Source organism: Poecilia formosa, unplaced genomic scaffold (assembly GCF_000485575.1).
Source record: "Poecilia formosa unplaced genomic scaffold, Poecilia_formosa-5.1.2 Scaffold104, whole genome shotgun sequence".
In the NCBI taxonomy this organism is placed as follows: Eukaryota; Metazoa; Chordata; class Actinopteri; order Cyprinodontiformes; family Poeciliidae; genus Poecilia; species Poecilia formosa.
Window position 1 is genome coordinate 698,418 of NW_006800043.1, and position 22,504 is coordinate 720,921.

At 39.9% G+C, this 22,504-nt stretch overlaps 1 protein-coding gene across 2 annotated transcripts; it reads left to right on the forward strand.

Moving 5' to 3' along the window:
* Nucleotides 1–5,859: 5,859 nt before the first annotated feature.
* On the forward strand, nucleotides 5,860–20,866 carry kctd1 (potassium channel tetramerization domain containing 1). Of its 2 annotated transcripts, XM_016674957.1 has the most exons (6): nucleotides 5,860–6,344; nucleotides 11,556–14,704; nucleotides 15,415–15,593; nucleotides 16,387–16,531; nucleotides 17,259–17,564; nucleotides 19,708–20,866. In XM_016674957.1, the coding sequence occupies exons 2-6, from the start codon at nucleotides 14,468–14,470 to the stop codon at nucleotides 19,867–19,869; spliced, it is 1,029 nt and encodes a 342-aa protein (XP_016530443.1). In that variant the 5' UTR covers nucleotides 5,860–6,344; nucleotides 11,556–14,467; the 3' UTR covers nucleotides 19,870–20,866. The 2 variants fall into 2 exon arrangements, with proteins under 2 accessions (XP_016530443.1, XP_007559428.1); XM_007559366.2 differs by lacking the exon at nucleotides 11,556–14,704 and having other exon boundaries at nucleotides 5,867–6,344.
* The last annotated feature ends 1,638 nt before the right edge of the window (nucleotides 20,867–22,504 follow it).

Sequence of the window (22,504 nt, forward strand, 5' to 3'; positions counted from 1 at the left end):
TGCAGAGAGAGCAGGAGATAAATAACTTTGTTATTCTGGGTTTTGTAATACTATTACACTGGCTCACTTAATAACTTGAGCTGTCTTGAGAAAATGATTGATATTCTCACTTTGTCAGCTGTGATAAATATTACACTGCCTCTATTTGAGGAAGCTAGGAAAAGGAGTAACTCATTCATCGTGTAATCATGTTGTTAAAATATGAGTTTGTATTTTTATCCATTTTCAGCAGAAAGGTTGAAGAAATTCAAAGAATTGAGTCAGCTTGTAAATAGGTTGTTCTGGTGAGCCTGCGGCGATTTTATTGTCTTTTTACAGAGAAAAAAAAAAGTTTGATTTCACTTCCTTCGTGACAAGTTATTAAACTCCATAACTGTTTTCAGTGCATGTGTGAGGGGGTTAAAAAAGTTATCAAGTCCTATCCTTTGATTTCCAGTTTGTGGTGTACCATATTGTGATTACGCTCGCCAGTGATTGGACTATCATTTCCGAAACTCTCATTTACAAAACTCTGATTACTCCGGCACAAACAATCAAGTTTGCGAGGTATTAGCTCGTGCAACACACACCTGAGACCCCGGCGGTTTTGAGTCGCAGAGGGAGGGTGGAGAAGTTCTGATTGGTTTCCTCGAGGCTCTGCTTCCAACTTCCCACCCGCACGCATTCCCTCACTCCCCCTCTCCCTCCCCCCTTCAATTCCTTTATGCAGAGCAGCCCAAACTGCAGTTTGATGAAACACATTTGTTTGACTTAACTCTTGCCTCGCCATCGCAGCTAAATCTCAAAGGCCTGTCGGTGTAATGTGGCCCAAAAGCAATTGGGTTAATGAGAGGATATATGTACAAGTGTGGGACTTGACCTGAGGAGCTGTTTTCCATTTGGGTTTGGTCTGCTCATGTTATTAGGGAAACCTTTATTATTGTTGCCCTCTAGTGGGAACCATATAATAGGATTACATTTTATTAGAGCCTCCCAGCATTACCCAAGCACCCCCCTACCCACCCACCTCCTCTTGTCTCTGCTCCCCTCGTAGAAGTGTCACTGACTCCTCTGTCCATTGTGGGTGGGATGGTTCCATTTGGGGCTGAAACAGAACCAACAAGTGGGGAAAGCAAATTATCCAGCAGAGACTGACTTTTAAGAATCACCTGTGCGTGTTGAAGTGAAATCATTTGGTCAAATAGCACAGAGACACATCCAGCAGCAGACAGACTGTATGTGCAAAGCAGTGACAGCATAAGACACGCAGAACCTTGCAAAAACTATTCATGCCCCTTGAGTCTTTTTCACAGTTTGTCACCTCACAGTGACAAACTTCACTGAGTTTTACTGGGATCTTATGTGACAGACTAACACAAAGTGAGTGGTGCATAATTGTGAAGCAGCAAGGAAAATTATACGTGGTTTTCAGAATTAGTTATGAACAGAAAATAAAGTTATGTGTTTGTATTCATTCCCTTTTACTGTGTTCCCATACAATCTGGTGTGACCAGCTACTCTCAGAAATCCCTGAATTAGCAAATAAAAAGCATCAGAACAACAAAGAAACTCACCAAACAGGTCAGGGATGAAGTTTAAAGCAGAGTCAGGCTACAAAACCTAATCCCAAGTTTGAGCAACTCACAGAGTTCTTTTAAATCCATCATCCTAAAGCAGAATGAGAAGGACAGAATTCTAAATGTACCAGTGGATTTTTCTATTTATGCACTCGTTAATAGAATGACAGGAGGCAAGGAGAGCATTAATCACCCAAGTGGCTCATGACAACTCCGGAGCAGAGATCAACAGCTCAGGTGGGAGAATTTCTAAATAGGAAAACTATTACTACTGTTCTTAAGTGGAAAAGGACAAAAAAAAGGCAGCATTAAAAGAAAGTCATTAGAGCTTTTTTAAAGTTTACCATAAACCACATGGAGGACACAGCACAACATGTGGAAGACGCTCTGCTCAGATTGGACCAAAACTCTCCTGTTTGGCCTTCCTGCCAAATGCTTTGTGGGAAAGAAAACTAAATCTCCACATCACATTGGGCACACAGTAAGTAGTCGCTATGAAACATGGTGAAAGCATAGTGCTTCTCTTCAGTGGGGAAACCAAAGCTGGAAAGAGTTGATGGGAATAAGATTAGAGGGCAATTGGAAGAAAATCTATTAGTGACTGCAGAAGACTTCAAACTGGGCAGAAGCAGCAGGACAACAACTCTATGCATTCGAGCTACAATAGGATGCCACAGATCAAAAAAATTGACATGTGTTAGAATGGCCCAGTTCAAACCCGGGCCGCAATGCAACCGAAAATCTAAAGCATGACCTTTCTAACTTCCATCCTTTCCATGTCTTTGCTTCTCCTAATTTAATAAAGAGGCTAATCTCTCATAGCTCTAAATCCATTACTGTTAAACCCTCCATGATCACGATACCTTGACTACAACAAAGCAAGAGCTGAGCTACTCTCTCAAACGCAAAATTTCTTTGCGCCAAAGATAATATTTGACAAACAATTCTGGCCTAAAACTGTGCAAGCCTGGAGGGCAGAGTGAGTCAGGATCTGGAACAGCTTCAGCACTTTCCCTTTATCCATCCCACTCCCTTATATAACCACAGGCCATTAGAGGGGTGTGGTGAGTGTAGAGCAGCAGTTACTAACAGGGTCGGAGGCAAAACCAACATCTCTACCTTACACAGACTTTAAGCAGAAATGAGTCCAAGCTGTTTAAAAGCAACTACACAGACACTGTGCTTACACATAGCTGTTTAAGGACAACGTGAAGAACAAAAAGAACATAGTTAGTGTTTGTTTATACATAATAAATCCTGCTTAAACTGCACACTACAACTAAAGGTGAAATGCAAAGTGCACCAGTGTGCAAAAGTCATGAAAGGAATCAGGCGAGCAACATTCGACATTCTGTAAATTTGTAACATTTCTTTACAATTTTTTGGAGAGGAGGGGGTGTGAAGTGGGGGAGAACATTGACAGATTTGTTGTGCTTATTTTTAGTCCAGTTGTCTAATTTGTTGAGTCACTTCCAGAGTCCACAGAGAACCCTAAACAAACTAGTAACTGAGCAGTTTTATATTTAATATTTAGACTCTGTGTGGTAGCTTGACATACATATGTAATTTATACCAATGTATTTAGCTGAATCTAAAGACAATTCAGATGACTGCACGAAAAGGGCATTTTGGCATAGACAAGATTATTCACAAAAAGATGTTAGTGGACATATTGATGCACAAAAGATGGAGAAACTGAATGACGCTGTGTCTAAAATGTTTTAGGTGTTTTCTCAAAGTATTTCTCAAAGATAATTTTTCAAGCAACCAAAATACAACTTTCATAGTTGGAAACAAGTGGTGAAAAAGGCAAAAAATCCAGAAAAAAAAATAAAGTGCCTGATATTTAAAGAAAAACACGAAAACTTGCATAACTATTGATTAATAGCACTATGTAAGACTAAAAGACTGTCTTAACAAGAGTTAGAAGAAAAAGAAAAGCTGAGTTTTGCTCCTGTGATTTCCCCCCCCCCCTACATTTCCATCTTTTCTCATTCAGAGCAGAAAAGTTTTACCTTCTCTTCAAATCTTAGCGTCGCCATAAACTGTAACATAAGGAGTTATCTGATCATATTTGATTTGCCGCTTCTTCTTTGAGACATTGCTGGAGGCATTTTCTCAAAATTTCAGCAGGTAGAGTGAGTTTTCCAGGCTTGGTCTTTTTTTTTCTTTTTTTTTTTCCTCTCCAAGCAAAAGTATTTATAACCAGATGATGTCATTCAGGTCAGGCGATGTCTGTCTAAGCTAAACTTACATCTGCAACTAATCTGGATAATTTGACCACCAAAGAAAAAAGAAAAACCTTCAGCCATCCGCCGCTTGCATGTTGTAGTTGTTTTAAGTTAGCTCTAACTGAAGTGAAACACTTAACTTCAGTGACTTTGTAACAATAGCAGTAAACTGCTATTGTTACAAACTTTCTCATTCGTTTGCATGTGATGCATATAAGAATTTCATAAGGTTTGTGCTTTCCTTTGTTTCTAAAATGGATAACGCCTGGATTTAAAACACTCATGCGGTTTCAATCAAGCACATTTAATCACGTTAGTGGTGTAAAAACTAGCATCCTTTGTTTACTTTGCTATTCAATCCATTTGTGAAATGCAGGAATATTTGGATAATTATGGTCATTATTTATACTTTTCCTAAAAGCATTTATTTTGTTTTGTCATCTGCTTTGAACTACCAGTCTAATGTATTTTCCAAGTATACTTTTTTTTTTTATTCCCTACTCAAAAGAACACTAAAATTTAAAATGCATTTGTAAATATTTGCCTTACTAGGATGTTTTTAGATCTTTTTTCATGTGTTACAGCCTCTGTTTTTGGAGCAGTGTTTTAGCGATGTCTGCGATGGACTGGTGACCTGTCCAGGACGTACCCCGCCTCTTGTCCATTGACCAGCACCAGCACCCTTGGCAAACCCCACAAGGGATAAAACATGTTGGATAATGGATGGGTGGTTTCAGAGATGCAATAGTGTCAGCTTTTTCACATGAACTTCAAAAGCATTTCATTTGACACATCAGCAGAAGATAGTGTGTAATTATAGTGTGGAACATATATTTTCTTGTAAAAATATATGTTCCACATAAATATATGTGGAACATTTTTTTCACTTCAGTGAATTTTTTTTAAATTAAAAAAAAAAATAAGTTGTGTTAGCATTTTTATGTAGCTCCACTGACTCAAAACTTTGTAGAACCATTTAAATATGGTATTTCAGTACCACTTGTGCATGATAAGAAACTCATAGATTGTATTTTATGGGGAAGAAGAAGTTTCTTCCACATGTTTCTCATTTTCCCCTACATTGTGTTGTATTAAATTTTACATGGGACTTACTTTGGCTTTAATTCCACAATTGTTTTTTTTTTTTTTTTTTTTTTTTTTTTTTTTAATTTAGGGGTGTCGGCCTAAAAGAGGCACAGCACACTTTTCAATTCTTTACTTGCAATTAGTTTTGAAAACAATGAATCAGATTCCTTTCACTTCAACAGTTAATAGTAACTTTGTGTTAGATAAATCTTATCAAACTGCAATGACGTTTGTGCTTGTAGTTTTAGAGACAGCAAAGAAACAAGTTCGAAGGGTATAAAAACCTTTTGCAAGACAGTTAGTCCGCATGCTATTACATGTTTTAAAACAGAGAAGAAACAATAGTTGATGCTCTCAACAGTAGGGGGCGTAGGAGAGGTTTTTTTAAGCTTTGATCCACAATGAATGGCACTGAAACAACTAGAATGTAAAATCTGTCCACTCTATGGCCAGATGTGCGCCGAACACAGCAGCACTCTCAGGTCAGACAGAATAATTATCATGTTGACTTAAGAACGCTTTTAAACATGCGATTCCTTTAATGTGTCCATCCCCGGAGTAATTCCAAAAAATCCTCAGAAGTGCCTCAATCTTCCTGAAATCATGCATGGTTGAACATTTGAAATGAGCTCGCACATCACCCCCAGGCACTGATTCAGACTTGATTGAGGAAAGGCAAGCTGCAAGTACTTATTTATACAACTACGTCATCTGGAGGCTGTCCAGAAGGAGGAAAGCGGCTAAAAAGATTGCACAGGAGAGGCTTATAGGGGAGTAAGAATTCCATTAACCACATTCCATTAATTTAATATGCTGATGCTGGACTAATCAACAAGTTGTCTGCTGCTGCATTGTGTCTTTATAGCACGGGGGTTTGGGGGGGGGAAGGGGGGATAAAGAAGAAGTAGATGGGTTTGGTGTTTGAGAGGAGAAGAGGGGAAGGGGGTGGAAATCAAAGTACTCCACCAACAATCTATATAATTATCGTCATCTCCTGCTTTTCCTCTCTGGCAAAGAAACACTCCATCCATTTGTAGAAATCGCCCAGGGGAGCGTTACATCAAAACTAATCATAACGATTAAAATCAGCTTCTCTGCAGGGAGGAGGCAATAGGGAAGTTAGAGGCAGGGGGTGAGGGTGTTGTAAATATAGGACAAAATATATGTTATTTGATTTTTAAGAACATAAACTCAAGAAAAGACTAAGGCACCACTGCCGTGATCACTTCCATTTACTCGCAGTTTTATTCTGCATATTGGCTTAGACTTGGGCAGAGACATGAGCTAATTGTATCCTGATCTTTGCCTGGAGGGGTTTCGGGACGCCTGGAGCAAGTATTCTCTGTATTTTGTTCTGTCTACCTTAGCCAAGCTATTGCATTTCTCGCTGGTGTAGGAAGAGAGGCAGATCTCAGGCCAAATCGGAGGAGGGGAAAAAAATAAGGTTCACAAAAACCACTTCATGTTTCAGGTAAGCGAAGATTTATTTCTGTTTGCTGTTATTTCCGAGGCTGGGTGGACTGGGACATCGAGGCGCAGCAGCAGCTTTTACGCATGTGCCAAGCGATTCGAGCCGCACTAGTTCTTTAGAAACATTTAACCACTTCCTGGCTATTGTTCCGTGGTTAGAGGGCGACGAATTTATTCGCGTGGCAACAACAACTAAAGCAACAAACGGGTTGTCGGTGCGATCTCGTCGTGCGAAAACGTTCCGTATAATATCCGACGCGTGAATTTGCTCCTGGCGCGTCTCAGCTCCCGATTATTATCCCCGTCCGTCTTCCTCGTCACCGCTCCGTGTACACAAGTTGCTCACAACTTAGTTAAACGCAGTTTTGTGTCGTTTAGGAACGGCGTTTGAACTTTGTTGTATTTTTTTTTTCTCCCCGTCGTGAAACATTTCCATTTCCTGACTGCCCCAGATCGTGGAATGAAAGACGCCATTGTGGAGTAATTTCGCCGCAGGCGTATTTGTTATTCTGTATGACAGGATACAAACGTCAGTGCAGAATATGGGAATCATCCGTTAATAAAAAGCAAAGCTGTGTTAAGAGTTGTAGCTATGTGGAAAAAGGCAACTATGAGAGTCATTTCTGTTTTGTTTATATATATATATATATATATATATATATATATATATATATATATATATATCCTGGTTAGCATTATGACCGCGCTGTGTGTTAGTTCTCATCAGCAAACGTTGTGACTAAAGTGGTACAATATTTGCGACTGGCACTAAAATACTGTTGGAATTGCATGTACACTTGTGAGCACTTACTGCAAATACGGTTTGTTTGTGTTTGTTTGATTTTTTTTGTTTGTTTGTTTTTGTTTTGTTTTTCTAAAATGCAGATTATATTAAGAACGTGTTAAAAGAACAGCCGAATATAGGATGATTCAAATATCAGTGGGAGAAAAAGTGAAGTAACACCAGTGCCAGAGTAAAGAAACACATGTCGGTGAGATGGTGGCTGATGAGGACCAATCACCTGATGGCGCTGTTTCAAACCCGTAACATATGAGATGACTGCAGTTTATGATGATCACTGAAATTATACTACAGAATATCAACTTTGATACAATATGCTAACCGACATACACATTCCATATACAGTTTCCATTAAAGGATTTCATAAACATATCATAGGGATCAGTTTCATTTTAATAAAATGTTGTTGTTTTTTAAATTATGCATTTGTTTTTTAAATTATTTTCGCTGTGTTGTACTGAAGAAATAATTGTATAAATTAGAGGGAAAAAAAGAACAGTTCTGCACAAATATTTATAATGTATTGTGGACTTTTTCTAAATCACTCAGTTAAAGTTATACAGACATGCCGAAACATAAACAACATAAAAGCTTCCAGCGATCGGCGGATAAAGACAAATTAGAAAGTTGCATTTCAACCTCATGTCTTCTACAGCTGTGTTCTAAAGCTATAGAAGCTATAGAAGACATGATATCAACAAAGTTTCTGACATAACTACGGCCGTGCATTCAACCGTTATGACAATTTAAAGATGTCATTTATGATGTTTGGTTTCCTGGCAGAGACTTGACTCTTACGCCTTGTTCAAACATGTTCAGCAGGGTGAAGGTCAGAGTTTTGATGAGCCCATTTCAGAAGTTTAAAGGAATAGTTAGAATTGTATCAACATCTAGTCAAATGGAACTGTGACTGGCTTTATCCAGTTTGAAACAAATAATAAAGAAAATACATAAAATAGGATAGATGTTATTAATTTATGCTTTCACTGGTAGGTTTGTCACAATATTCACAGTCAAATAACTTCTATGTTACCTTCTTAAAGTTTTGTTAGTGATGGTGTGTCTTTCCACCTGATCAGCTGATCCTCCTGCCACCAGAATGATTTCCACACTATTAATGCCACACAAATGCACCTTTTCATTTTTTTATTCTTTTAAAACAAGTGACACCTTGTTACCAAATAAAAGTTTATTAGGCAGACTTTGAGTCGACTGACTTATGTTCTCTGTAAATGGAGGAAAAAAAGTGCTATGTGATCTGAGTGACAATAGGCATGTTTGGAGGAGTCAGGATGAGGCTTTGAAACTTTTGAACTCGGTACCAGCTTTAGCAGCAGTATCATGCTGAGGGTCTGCATCAGTGCATGGAGCAGTGACAAAAAAAAGACAACCTCAAACTTTGTCAACCGAAGTAAACAGCAGTAGCTAGTTTAAACTTGAACTAGTAACTGCAGGAACATTATCCCAAGTACACATCAAAACTGGTCTTGGAATGGACAAAGCAGGCCATGTTTGTGCTTGTGGACTATCCCTGATCTTAACCCTGTTAAACATATTAAGGGTGTGAGGTGCGGCGGTGGCACAGGGGTAAAGCACAACCCATTTATGGGGGCCTTAGTCTTCGACGTGGCCATTACAGGTTCGAGTCCTGGCCTGATGACCTTTGCTGCATGTCTTCCTCCTCTTTTACAACATTTTTTTCCTGTCTGACCACTGCCAAAGGCCACTAGAGCTGACTATACTGGTCCAACCCAAAAGAGCAGACCAGTTTAAAGGAGCTCTACCAGTTTGGATTAGAGCAGACAATTATCCAAGATAGAATTATACCAGGCAGGACCTTGTTGTTGACGGCTATAAAAGTTTTATGATCAAGAATCAACATTCCGAGCGACACTCATCCCAACATTTTTGAGCTTGTTTGTATATGTTTGAGCTTGTATATAAAATAAGATCACAGTTCAGAAAATCCACATAAAATTCAAACATGCACATAAAATGTTTGCCTTTAGAAATCACTGAGGTTGTATGTTGTCGTCACCAGTCAACCTTAAAAAAAAAAAAAGTCTCAGTCAAAATAAATTATTTAATGCCAAAACTGATGTGAATATTCATGCTGCATGTAAACTTCTAGCCTGTAGTTTATCTCTGCCACTCCTGCGCCCTGGGACAGTTTGATTTGTGCCAGTGAACATGCACCACAGTCTGCCATAGCCTGCAGCACTGGTTGGACTTTCTTATCTAAGATGTCATGCTGTTGCACAGCTCTGGTAGATCCACCAAAAAATATTGTGAAATAGGAAAGCAGTTGAAAGAAAACTGAGGTTTTCTTAATCCTTTACGATTATTATCAAAGCAAGTCACATGCGAGTCATTTGGACGTTCACCTTTAAAACTTTGTGCCAGTTAAGTTCAATGGACTCTCTATTGCAGTTCTCGGTATTTCAATAAGGACTTTGATTTCAAAATGTAAGTTATGTTCTGCAATATTCCCTTGCAGAAATGTATTGATACCTTCAATACATGTCTATTTTTCATACTGGGGACTTTATGCCACTTATAATTTAAGAGCAAAACATTGCAACAAAAAACATTTTATGACCCCATAAAAAAAAAACAAAAAAAAAAACAAACTTGTTTTTTAAATGCCATCAAAGAAGAAACCTCTGTCATCACTGCTCTACTGTAACTTGTCCAAAGTGACCACTAAACCAAGCTTCAAAATCTCCCCCAGGCCATGTTGTTATGATGCTGTGCTACCTGTTATTTTGCTCCCTTTACAACAGGCGCTGACTTAAAAGTGAGCCAAAACTGTGTAAGCCGTGAATGTGTGTGGACATTTGAAGCAGATAGCTACAGGCAACGGAGCAGAGACAGCCCATCCAGATTATGTAAATACTGGTCTGCCGTGCCTCAAACTGAATGTTAATGCTCTGTTCTGAAATGCTAATTATGTGTTGTGTGATATGTCAAAAATAGAGACGAACCGCATTGTTGGAGAAACGACTGAAAAGTTCATTTGTTACTCATGCAGCTCCTGAAAGGCTGCATGATGACTCTGGTTGCCTTGTATCGTTCTGCAGTCGCTGAACAGCTCTGATGTTTGTCTCTAGAACTTTGAAATTATCTGCATGTAGAAGTGCATCTGGACACATCAGGGTGTTATCAAAGCATTATTTATTCCAGTAATTCATGTGAAAAAGTGAAACTCATATTTTGCTGATTCATTGCACAAATAGTAATATATTTCAAGCATTTTGTTTATATAAATATAGATTGTGAATTTACATGATTATGACTTAGAGGCAGTGGAAAAAAATAGCTTCTTAGAAAATTAGAATACCACATCAACTATAAAAGCAGATTTTAAGTTTAGAAATGATTTATTATAACCCACACAGTAGTTGTCCATTACTCATTTAAACTCTTTGTTAAGAAAGTAAGCCTCAAATGATCATTGCTAAAGAACTTGATCATGTAGAGAGGGCTACTATCCAAACACAATCATGGAACGTTTAGTGGAAGGAAAAATGATGAGTTAAACAAAACCTTTTCAAAATTCGGAGAGATATTCACAGGTTGTGGACTGTGTCTGGACTAAGTGCTTCTGAGCTTCATACAGATGTATCAAGGATACAGGCAACAATTATCAATGTCAGAAAATAATGTCAGACGTCTTGAGCATCTCGTAGATTGCATTAAGTCATCCAATTTGCAGCAATCCCTGCTTTTTAGCATACATGTGTTGATACATAATGTTTGTATGAGGTTTGTGCATTTTATGGCACAATAAATATGAATGAGTTGCATAAATGAGACAAACCTCCGTCACATTATTCCTTACTGTGAATCACTGCAAGTAAAGCGCTACTATGGCTGTTATCCTCTGCACGTACCTCCTAATGGTTGCGATCTGATCCAGTTGCAGATCCTGGTAACCTTTTGACCTTCGAGCTGTTCTTAGGTTAAAAGTGTACATGAGGCAAATGTGATGCAGGCATTTGCTCACGAAAAGGTCCACTGCATGTTGTTTTGCAGTATTTCCAACTGATTTTGTGATATAGGAAGTTATTTCCTCAACCCCCACCTGCCACCCACCCAAACGCCTGTTCTTTTTCACTCCCTCTTCTTTCTCCCCTGCAATTTTCCATAATGCCTCACAGATTTTACACTCAATCCACCTTTGCGATGACAAGGCTTTGAGGAAATCCAATTCCACCGAGCTGTTTTCAGAACTTACTCTCCACAGGCACACACTCACTTCCGCACACACACACTCCACCATCTCCACAAATTAGTCAGGGAACAAATTACCTGCATTCTGAGTGTGATCCCACGCACTTTGCCGGCTGCCTTACACAGGTCCCCTTTTGAAGAGCAGCCATGTGATTTCTCTCTCTTTCTGCCCCGCAGGCCCCCTTGCCTTCTGCGAGGGATTCTGGAGTTGAATTTTAAAACTATGTATGGCTGCTGCCTGCGCTTATCAGCGCGTGCACAAGTGGCATGCAAATCAAACGAGGATCACACACCGCATTGGAGGCCTACACTCAAAGGCAAGCTTAATTGCTAATTGGGTAGCTAGGTGTGAAACCCACACTGCCAATGAGAGGGAGGAATGTGGATGTTTTAAGGCCAGTGGTTGAACTAATTAATTTTAATCTGAATAATATTAAAAATTGCGGATTCCCTACGTTTTCTGTAAAGAGGAGAAGAAGAAAAAAAAACAGCCAGGAGAAGGCTGCAAAAGTTGTTTTAACTGCAATTGGATGTGTTGCGGTTTGGTTTTGTGCAGTGTGATATCAAAACTGGGATAGTTTTTGCAATGCTAGTATTTGGATCGGAGGAATTCCTTTCACACTGCAGCCTTCATGCTATATAGCCTTTCATCTCAGAAGAAGAAAAGTTTAGGAGGTTTTTGGTCTGTGTTGACTTCATTTAATGGCAGATGGTTATTTCTATGTAGGGTGAGGCAGTGTCTCCGGTGTCACAAAATGTGTATTTGTACACAAAATTCATTCTCAAGAACAATTGGAGGCAGAGGTGCTTAATATGGGCAATGTGGCTATATGGGTGTGGTACATATGGGCCTCTCACATTCAAAGGGCAGCTCTGGGGTCTAAAAAGAAAGTTCTGTTACCCTAACCAAGTTTTCTATTGCTTTTTGTAGGTCCAATCACTGGAGATGTATTACCCCCCTGTGTAATGCACAATTGAAAGCATTGTAAGAACATGTGGCTGTTCTTAGGACAGAGTTCATGGAGTTCATAATATCCATTTAGTTTAGCAATGCTAAACTAAATGGTCATTTAACTGGTTTTCAATGACACTTGAATAATTGATCTTCTCTTATTCAAAATCTAAAATACATATGTTGGTCAAATTTGAATTGGAAACCAGTTCAAATTCTGTACTGAAGAGAAGCTGTTTATAACAGCCTGAGATTTAAGACACCTTTATGCGTAAAAACATTGACTATATCTAAAGTGACCAAAGTTGTATTAATTTTAACTGACTGACTAAAGGCTCCTTCTGATTTTGAAGACATGAATCCAAACATGGATCTTTTTCCCAAAACTGGAAGTTAAATTTTAATTTAATTCTGAATTGTCAAAACAGCAATAATGTCTGCTCAATGCAGAATTATCTGATTTGACCAGTTTAATTTTAGGTTTTGACAATTGTGACAATTAAATATTGTCTATATTTATTAATAAGCAGTGAAATATCTTTAGTTTAGTATTAATATTACTGTTGTGCAGCCTAATGAGTAGTTTTTATTAGTTTGCTCTGTCACAAAATCAAAAACTTAATTCTTGATTTCTAGAAAACAACTACTAATGCCGTTGTAACCTTTAATTGAGTAGCAATGGTGCACAAACTCCACCCCAGTGGGTGGCAGCATTCCACCCACAGTGCAGCATTTTGTCAGTTGCAAAAACACATACAGAGGATGCATTGACAGATTAGAACATTTGCTAAAATGTGATGGATGACAAGACCAAGTTTAGAACCAAAATAAGCCTTAAATTAATTTTCAGCCACACCAGAAGATGTTAATAGATAAACAGATTCCTCTTCAATTAGATGAAGCTTGAGTAATATTACAAAATTCATGGGCAATCATTTAAATCTTATTCAAGATTTAAATGATTAAATCTTGAATTTATATACTCAAGATATTCATACCTCCAAAGACTGCAACTGCAGCAAAAAAGTATACCAGACTCCAGGAGGATGAGTGCATGTAACTATTTTCATATATTTTTACTTCAATTCCACACTCATAAATTACAGTATGTGTTGGTCTGTCACACAACATCGTACTGCACACTAAAGTTTGTTCTTGTGACAAAATTTGACAAGGTGCAGGGGGTTATTAAAACTAAAAGAAGGAATTACATAAAGATTATTCCACTAGATATTATCTTTAACCACAATTAAGAGGGAGTTTAAGATTAGATTGATGGCAAGGAGGCTTCCCATACATATCCCATTCTCCTATATCACTGTCATGTTGGCCCCCTCTTGGTGGCGCCACTGGCCCAGGGCCGGTTTCAAGTCAACACCACCACTGCTCAGAAAATTGATTAATTTAAGTTTTTTAAAAAGAAAAAAAAAAATTAGGAAATCACAGGATAGAGTCCAGGATGTTGACTGGATTCTGTGCATTTTTCTATAATACACAGAGTCCAGTCAACCAGATTAATTGAATTAATTAATCTGTGACACTGAAAAGAATCAGGGCAGGTCGAATACGAGACTGCTGGTCAGTGCGGAGCAATTTTGTGCACACATGTCCATGGATGAGTGTTGGCTCTGTCACTCTTTACGCTTTGCACACGGAGAGACTGTTATCTTGACCGAGGCTTTGACCTGCTGCACAAAAAACAGCTGCTGAACAATGGGGCAGCAGCTTGGGGGCAGGAGGGCACAAACAACGCTCCAAATAGGGCAAAGGTCAGCTGTGGTAGGTCCAGATGTGACTGTTGGCTGGACTCCCCAGAACTGCATGATCCCGCTCCGACAGGCTGCGTTTGTTCTATTCTGAAAATGCGACGCGCATACCTGCCACCGAAACAGCGACAGCCCAAAAAGAGCCGCGGGCGCTACAATGCTAATGTTGTCGGGGGCTTTGACTTCTCCCAGCCACTGCAAAGAAGCCGCTCTGTGTGACAGGCACGGCGCTGCCGCTCTCCCTCCCGATCTGCCGCTTTTCACGCCTTTTCCCGCACATTTTAGCAGGTGCGTTTCAAGAGAAAAGAAGAAGGGGAAAAAAGAAAAAGAAAAGCCGATCACCTGAACGTTTTATGTAAGTAGTGCAAGTAATGGACGAAACGGATATCATGGACCTAACGCATCAGAAGGCGAAGAAGCGACCGCGTCCAATCAGTTCCGTGGATGAGACGGTGCACGCTTCGCTCAAGCGGCTGCCGATGCGAGCGGCGGAGTGCAGGGAGCCCTCCCTGATGTTCGCTGTCAGAGGAGAGCCTGTCCCTGCAGCGTCTCTCAAGCAGAATGACCACTCGGTGACTTCCTCTCCAACCACAGTGATGCCAGCACAGGTAAAACAAGAAAAAAAGAAGAAAAAAAAAACCTGAAGTTTCTCAGAAGGAACAAAGTAATCGTCGCCTCACTGCTCCTGAAAGCGTTGTAACGTTTTATTCTCCTCGTTTATTATCAACTGCGCACGTATTATTATTTTTTTCTTTTAAACCTCATTCACCGCGTGTGACCTTTGTAATCCACCTCCACTCGACTGTTATAGCTTCATTTATATTTGCCTTTTTTTCCACTTATACCCTATCTCGAAACTTTTTTTTTTACAAGACACCAAAAGTACTCCTTGTTGAAATTAAGAGAGATCTTCTGTTTAATGGTGTTTGTAGGTTAACGTGAAACAGTTTTGCCCCCAAAAATCCTATTATGGTTCTCAGATCGAGAGTCATTATTACTCGTTTTCATGAGAGAGAGAGAGAGAGAGAGAAAGAGAGAGAGAGAGAGAGAGACAGATTGATGCTTCAAATTAATTTGGTTTTGGAGATTATGGCCCACAGGAGAAGATGCTTGTAAGATAGTGGCAACATTCAGGTCAAGGTCAGGCTTCTGTATCCTGCAGTTACAAAAATGTCTATTTTTTCACTCCTGGGCTCTGGAGTGTGGAGAACGAGTGTGTTTCCTCAGCTTGCTTTTAAATTGCATCTGATTTTTGGAGGGGTTTTTTTTTCCTTTCTTCTTAAAGAAGTGAATTTACCCTCTTGTCTTTTTTTTCCAGGATAATCGCTCCAGCATGTCCAGACCCATGATCACCCGATCACCAGTGTCTCCCTTGAGTAACCAGGGCATCCCCACACCTGCACAACTCACCAAATCCAACGCCCCTGTGCACATTGACGTAGGCGGCCACATGTACACCAGCAGTTTGGCCACCCTAACCAAATTTCCTGAATCCCGGTGAGTCTCCATCTCCAATCCAAACCTAAAATGAAGGCAACTTTTGCAGCTTAGGGTACGCAACGAAGGTTTTGCATCTGCAGTTTTGTGGCTTTTTTTTTTAAGACAGAAGTGAATAATAGAGAGTGGCTTGTTCAAGTCAAAGCGTGTTTGGCAGTGCCGTAATTGTCTCTGAGTTTAATGTCAGCTTCTGTAATGTTTAATGTCATTATGTGACAGTCAAATGTCACAACTCCTCAAATCACGCGTGTATCTTGGGGAGGCACTCGGAAGAGACTGTGATGTATGAAATATGTGGTGGTGTTCGGCTTTTAATCACCCAGGTGCACACCGCGTTGCATCTTCTCACTTCTCACACTCGCAGTCTAGAGTTGTGCTTGAGAGGTAAACAATTTGCAGGAGCTGGTAGTGCAGACCACAGACAAAAGCAACTTGGTTATTCTGACAGATGTCAACGCAGCAGCAAAGAGCCAAAGGCCATGGAGCCATCTGGAGGCCGGGAGGCCACGCTGTCGCTCCGAGACCAGGCCTGAGGGTGACTGGCGCACTGCCTCAGGCAACCAAGCACCAGCTGGCCCTAACCTCTTCAGACCACCTCTGCTATTAATATCTCTTTCTTTCGTTGTCGTTCTACCTTTAAAAAAAAAAATAATTCCACCGTATAATGTATAAGTCTTTGAATCTTTGTTTTCAAAGGTAGAATAAACATGCTTTTGCTAATCTGTACACATTGTCCTTCTACCACCTTCCCACCTTCCCTATTCCCCCTTACTCCCCTCCTCTCTCTGTGCAGAATCGGCCGTCTCTTTGATGGCACAGAGCCCATAGTCCTGGACAGCCTGAAGCAGCACTACTTCATTGATAGGGATGGACACATGTTCCGCTACATTCTCAACTTCCTCAGGACGTCCAAGCTCCTCATTCCCGACGACTTCAAAGTGAGTGCATGTCTGTTCTCAGAAAACTGTAAAGTCCCATCAGCCAGTCAGCAGTCCTGCAACTTAGCGTGCACAATGCCTAGGCCACCAAACGCCTTCGGTCTCCAATACTACATGAGCTCCTGGAAACGACTTGGAGTGTAAAATGTAAATATCTACCCAAGGATCTCTCCAAACGAAAAACTCAACAGTGTCCATCTCCACATCAAGGGATGCCTTTTAGTCTAGTGTTGTTTTAAATCGCATTTCTTTTTTTTTTTCTTACAAAACCAACTATCTTCTATGCAGGCAAATTAGCTCACAGGCTCCCATAACAAACTATTTCTGCAGCTCAATATATGTCCAGCTGCCGAGTGTCCATCGACACTGACTCCCTCACTCTATGTGACACATTAGCATTCCTTTTTTTTACTCATATGTGTCATTTACTCAGTAATTACTAAATTTGCCCTGGGAGAAAACAAATAAGCACATGATCTGTTGGACTGTCCAAAGCGCCACTCAATCAGTGGAAAGTATGCCAGTTAAAATAAGCAAAGGCTCAAGTTCATGCGGAGGTCATTTTCACATTGGGGAAGCTTTAAGAGAAGCATGTGGAAAGGGCCAAAGGAGGAGGGAAAAAAAAGCATCAGTTTCACACTGCATCTTCACGTTAGATATTTTGTCGTTTTTGGTAAAGTTCTACAAGATACATTTTTCTGACCACGCTCTAACCTGTCCTCCGCAGGACTACAGTTTGCTGTATGAAGAGGCCCGATACTTCCAGCTGCAGCCCATGCTTGCAGAGTTGGAGCGCTGGCGTCAGGACCAGGAGCTGGGCCGGGTCTCCCGGCCCTGCGAGTGCCTAGTTGTGCGCGTTGCGCCTGACCTGGGCGAAAGAATCACCCTCAGTGGCGACAAGGCCCTGATCGAGGATGTTTTCCCAGAAATCGGTGATGTCATGTGTAACTCTGTGAACGCTGGATGGAACCATGACTCCACACATGTGATACGCTTCCCGTTGAATGGCTACTGTCACCTCAACTCTGTCCAGGTACAGGATTCCTCTTTCCTTGTGGGGTTTTAATATCTTCGATTAGAAGTGATTCTAGTTTTTCATGTATTACCGAACACCTACAGTTAAAAAGTCTTCTGTATAGAGATTTTTTTTTTTTTCATTTTACATCTCTGTCTCAAGACCTGAGATGATGATCTGTTCATTCCGCATTTCTTCATCTGCTGTTGAGAAATCTTTACTTTCGTCTCATTGCAGACTCTTATCTTTTTTTAATCTTCCCAAATCATAAGAAAAGCCTTGAAGAAATTTGACTCTTTGATGAGTTCATCAAAGGATCAATTTATTGAGTCATCGCTGTACATCTTCCACAATCCTCACTTCCCTGTTGTCTGACTAGAATATTAATTTTGACTTAGCCTCCAAAGCTGGTGGTTGGACAGTTTTTCCTTCAGTCCCAGTAGCAACACCAAGTTTTCTTTGAACTCAGTGCTGGTAGTGCCTATCTGGTTTTTTACAAAAAAAAAGAAAAATGGTTGCTGTTAGATCAGTAATAGGCATGCATGTTAATAATAACTGCCCAAAGAGTAACTGAGAACTTTTCATGCGTCCATAATAATCCTACCTTTGTGAAAAAAATATATGAGAAATTACTGTCTGATAATAGTCATTAAAGATAGTACATCTACCACTGCTACTCCTCAGTGTCAGGCAAAACACAAATACGTCTGAACTTTTGTCCACAGCTACTGTTTTGCTTTCCTGGCCTCAGCACACTTGGTACGCTTGCAGCAATAATATCCTGGATGTACACTTGTAGATTTGGGGAGACTATGACATTCTTATCACTCAGGCCAACAAAGACCTTTACAGATATGCAAAGGCCTTAAATGCATAGACATTTAAGGTCCATTTACAAGAAAGATTGTTCAGAAATAAATGTGAATGGAAATAAATGCTAGAAATAATCGAAGGAAGTATATTTTTTTATGTATGTGGTAAATATGTTTAAGGCATTTGGGTAAACAATTATTTTTAAAAGTTTTTTTTTTTTTTTTTTATGTCATCATTGTTCCATTGATACTGGCTTCTACCTGATATGTACTGCAATGCCATTAAGGGTTTCAATAGGTTTGTAGGCGTCAATATCCCATTTGCAAGACTATATCGAAATATTTTTGTATTGAAAACCTAAAATCTCCAACTCCACTGCTAAAACCAGCAGGAATTTGGCAGTAATTCACTATTGTGATTTTTTATTGATATTCCACTGATTCATTGATGGTGATGTCCTCAAATATGCATCAATAACTGATGGAAGTGAGGCATTTTAGCAAAGATTTCACAATGATTTGGACTGTGTCTCCTTCTGAGGAAGTGAAATCTCCACCTCCTTTCCAAAAACACACAAACAAAAACCCGTCTCTGAAGTGTGTGAGTAGTGGAGAGCAAGCAAGAGAGTGAGCACGCTCCCTGGCAGGTTGTCTCCAGGCAGGGCCCATAATCCTGTTTGGTTATTAAAGCACGCCGGCGGTGAATGCTGTATCTGCGGCTAATGGAGGCAGGGAGGCGGAGGGGAGTTGGGGGAGGCTGGGAGAAGGAAGGGGAGCAGAGAGAGCTGCCAGCAGTAGGGGGACCTTTGTAGTTTTGGCGGAGGCTTGGGCCTGGGGCAGGACTGAGGAAAGGGGAGGTTTTGCTCGGCAGCCCACACTGAGCCAAGTGGCAGAGAGAAAGCCTCACTGCTCCCTGGGGCCTCTTCGATGGAATGTGATCCTACAGCCCCCCCGGACACGTCTGTAGATGTCTGCAAGGCTGCAAGATCAGAAACGGCTACACACACACCCAAAGACAAACACACATATACACAAAAAAACAATGAAAGGGAGGCAGGAGGCAATATGAGAAGCTCTTTGTTTGGTGAAAGTCTTGTGAAAGTCTCATCCCAATTCCCATCACGAGCCGAATGTTGCCACAACTTAGACCCAAAGCTAATTCCAGTGGTAGAGTTGGCGCAAAGGCAAGAACATATAATTGTTTTGGGCAGTTTTGTGTTTCTTAGTCTCACGGAGGCAATTAAAGGTTAGAGATGACAGCCATGTTTTGGCATAATAATTTCAATTGACTCCTGCCAGTTTGTTTTTTAACATACACTCAACGTTCGGCCCTTCTACATCATCCACAGGTTCTGGAGCGTCTCCAACAGCGCGGGTTCGAGATTGCTGGCTCTTGTGGCGGAGGCGTGGACTCATCCCAATTCAGCGAGTATGTCCTGAGGAGGGAACTGAGGAGGACAAGTCAGCGAGGACCCAATTCAAACAGGATAAAGCAGGAGCAGCTGGACTAGAAACCTCCAGGGCAGCAGGAGGTGCTAGACTTTTCTGTAGCAGCCAAACAATCAGGGCTGCAGAGCTCTCTGGACTCTGTTTTTCTGCATTTCCTTGTTGATGTTTCTGTTTTCTTACACTTGAGAACCACATAGAGAATAAAAAATGAAGTGCAACAGGAGATTTTTGCCATACGAAGATATGAGGCATTTGATAACTTTGAGATTGCAAAGACATTTGTGATTGTCTAGTTCCCCCATAAACCAGTTCAAAAAGTATTTATATATATATGCTGGATCCCCAAACAAAGTTTGTTTTAAAACTTGCAGCCTACATTAGGTCAAAAATTTGATTTCTAACATACTCATATGAATTAAAAGTCTTTTATTGCTGAAGTAGTGTGTTGCATAGCTTGTCGTCAGTGACTGTTTTTGTTGTTTCACTAGCATATCGAATGGAGAACTTTTTTTTTTTTGCCCCCCTCGAAAAAACTAAATTTGTGTTGCTTAGAGAGCAGAATGTCTCAGACTTTACCAACATCTATGTTAAGGAAACACATTTTTCACAAGTGACATGTACAGAAAATCCAATGAAGTTGTGTTTTTGAAATTAGCCATCAAGGACGTTACAAACACAGTGGAAATGAATATTTTTGTAAATTATTGTCGCACCATTTGCCTCACAGGACAGTATGAACCACCATTCCGTGTGATACCTTAGGACTTGTTTCATTGGAATCTAATTTTTCTCAGTCACGACCTGTAAATTTCCATTGTATGTCTTTGTGTTTTTTACATTGAATCTTTTTAAAGCAAGTTTCTTGCCTCAGACATGACTGAACAGATTAAAAGCTTATTGTACTATCCAAACTGAGATGACTTGTATTTGTAGCACATATTGATATGAAGTTCGATATAAAGTATTTCTAAGATTACTGAAACACCTACGCTCCTTTGATTTAAGGGGAATGTAGAGTAAAAAGGAAAATGTGAAATAAATCTCAGCTAAAGTTGTAAATATTGTCTGTTTTTCACTTTGTGTGGACATCTTAGATAAATTTCCTTACATCTGTTGGACCGTCCCAAACGACTCAAGTAGTAAAAGCAAATATATGAGGTTAGACTTAACCACTCTTCATCATTTACGCAAAGCAAACTATAAAGACAATATAGTGTTTATTGTAGTGCCTAAATGACAGGGCAGGGTACTTTTTACTTAGCTATACTGAATAAGGTTGACTTCTCCACGCAAGCACTGTCAGTTGTGTTTCCACATATTCCTGCAGGGCCAAAATCCAAAGTGAAATCCCACACAGAGCACTGTCGCCTTGTCTCCGTCCCTTTTGGCAGAATCTCTACTTTCTATGACTATCTTCAGTTTATGCTATATGTCTTCCTTTTAGGCCTCTTTGTCCCAGATTTCTGTTAGAGCTGTCTGCTATAATCATGAGGTGCAACTGTGGCTAGGAGAGGGTGTTATTCATAAAAAATGAAAGTGTATTTTAATTTTTAAACATATGTAAATCCATAACAATCAAAGAGATGAGATCAATGAAACTATTTAAAGCAAAGTTTTTATGACTTGAACATGATTTTTAGGAATATTGTTCAATTATTCAACTCAAATTGTCATTTGCTAGTATCTGTAAAACAATTGGTTTTGTAGTCGAACTGGGAAAAATACTTACCTATTCTCATATTATAAAATATATCAATTTGTAGAACCAGTGCAGTGTCTAAATCAGCCATTGATTAATTCATCCATCCATTCATTCATTCATTTTTATCAACCTTTTTAGAATTGCAGGGAAAACTAACAAAAAAGGGTTCAAGCCCTCCTCAGTAAGTCTAAAATGTTTTATTAATGCAATGAAAATACGGCTTTTCAAATTTAAGAAGACTAAATACATTTTACATAAGCTTCTGCAGGCTGCACTGTGGCACAGTGGCTAACACGGTATCAGTTTTGGATTTGAGTCCTGGGTTCTTTCTGCTTGGAGTTTGTGTAGCATGTGCACCGATCTGAAATGAACAGGTGTCACAGAGAATCACAGACATCCCTCTACTACACAACACTTTACCCCTACTGTACTGTGATCAAAAAACACTTGACTGTATGTTAGTGGCTATGGTATAGTGCGCACTGTAGTTCTTGCTAATGAGGTTTAGTTTGATTCCAGCTTCCCCATGCAACATGTAAAGTCTTCTTGAGAGGGGAGTGCTGCGGTGGCTCAGGGGTTAAGCACACCCCACATAAGGAGGCCTTAGTACTCGACGCGGCCATCACAGGTTTGATTCCCGGCCTTGTGACCTTTGCTGCATGTCTTCCCTCTTTCTCATTGCCCTACTTTCCTGTCATAGCATTTTCAAATAAAGGCCACTAGAGTAAAAATCTTTTAAAAAAAATTCTTATGTTGCATACCGATAGTAGATTCTGACGGCATTTTGGCAAAAATAACTAGCGGCCAGTGTGCCTAAGAAAACTTCTATATAAGGTCAGCCCGTTTATTTTAATATGATACAGATCAACTCTGACTATATGATTTGATGGAATTGGTTGGAAGTCAATTTGGCTCAAATTGTATACATATGCTGTAACCTAGAGCGTTAAGAGGAGATATTTCCAGAAAGCACTTATTTGATTATTTTCCTTTTC

Coding starts and splice junctions, on each gene's coding strand:
- kctd1 (XM_016674957.1), top strand. CDS start 14,468: ATGGACGAAACGGATATCATGGACCTAACGCATCAGAAGGCGAAGAAG. Junction 16,532..17,258: donor TCATTCCCGACGACTTCAAA/GTGAGTGCATGT, acceptor TGTCCTCCGCAG/GACTACAGTTTGCTGTATGA. Junction 17,565..19,707: donor GTCACCTCAACTCTGTCCAG/GTACAGGATTCC, acceptor CATCATCCACAG/GTTCTGGAGCGTCTCCAACA.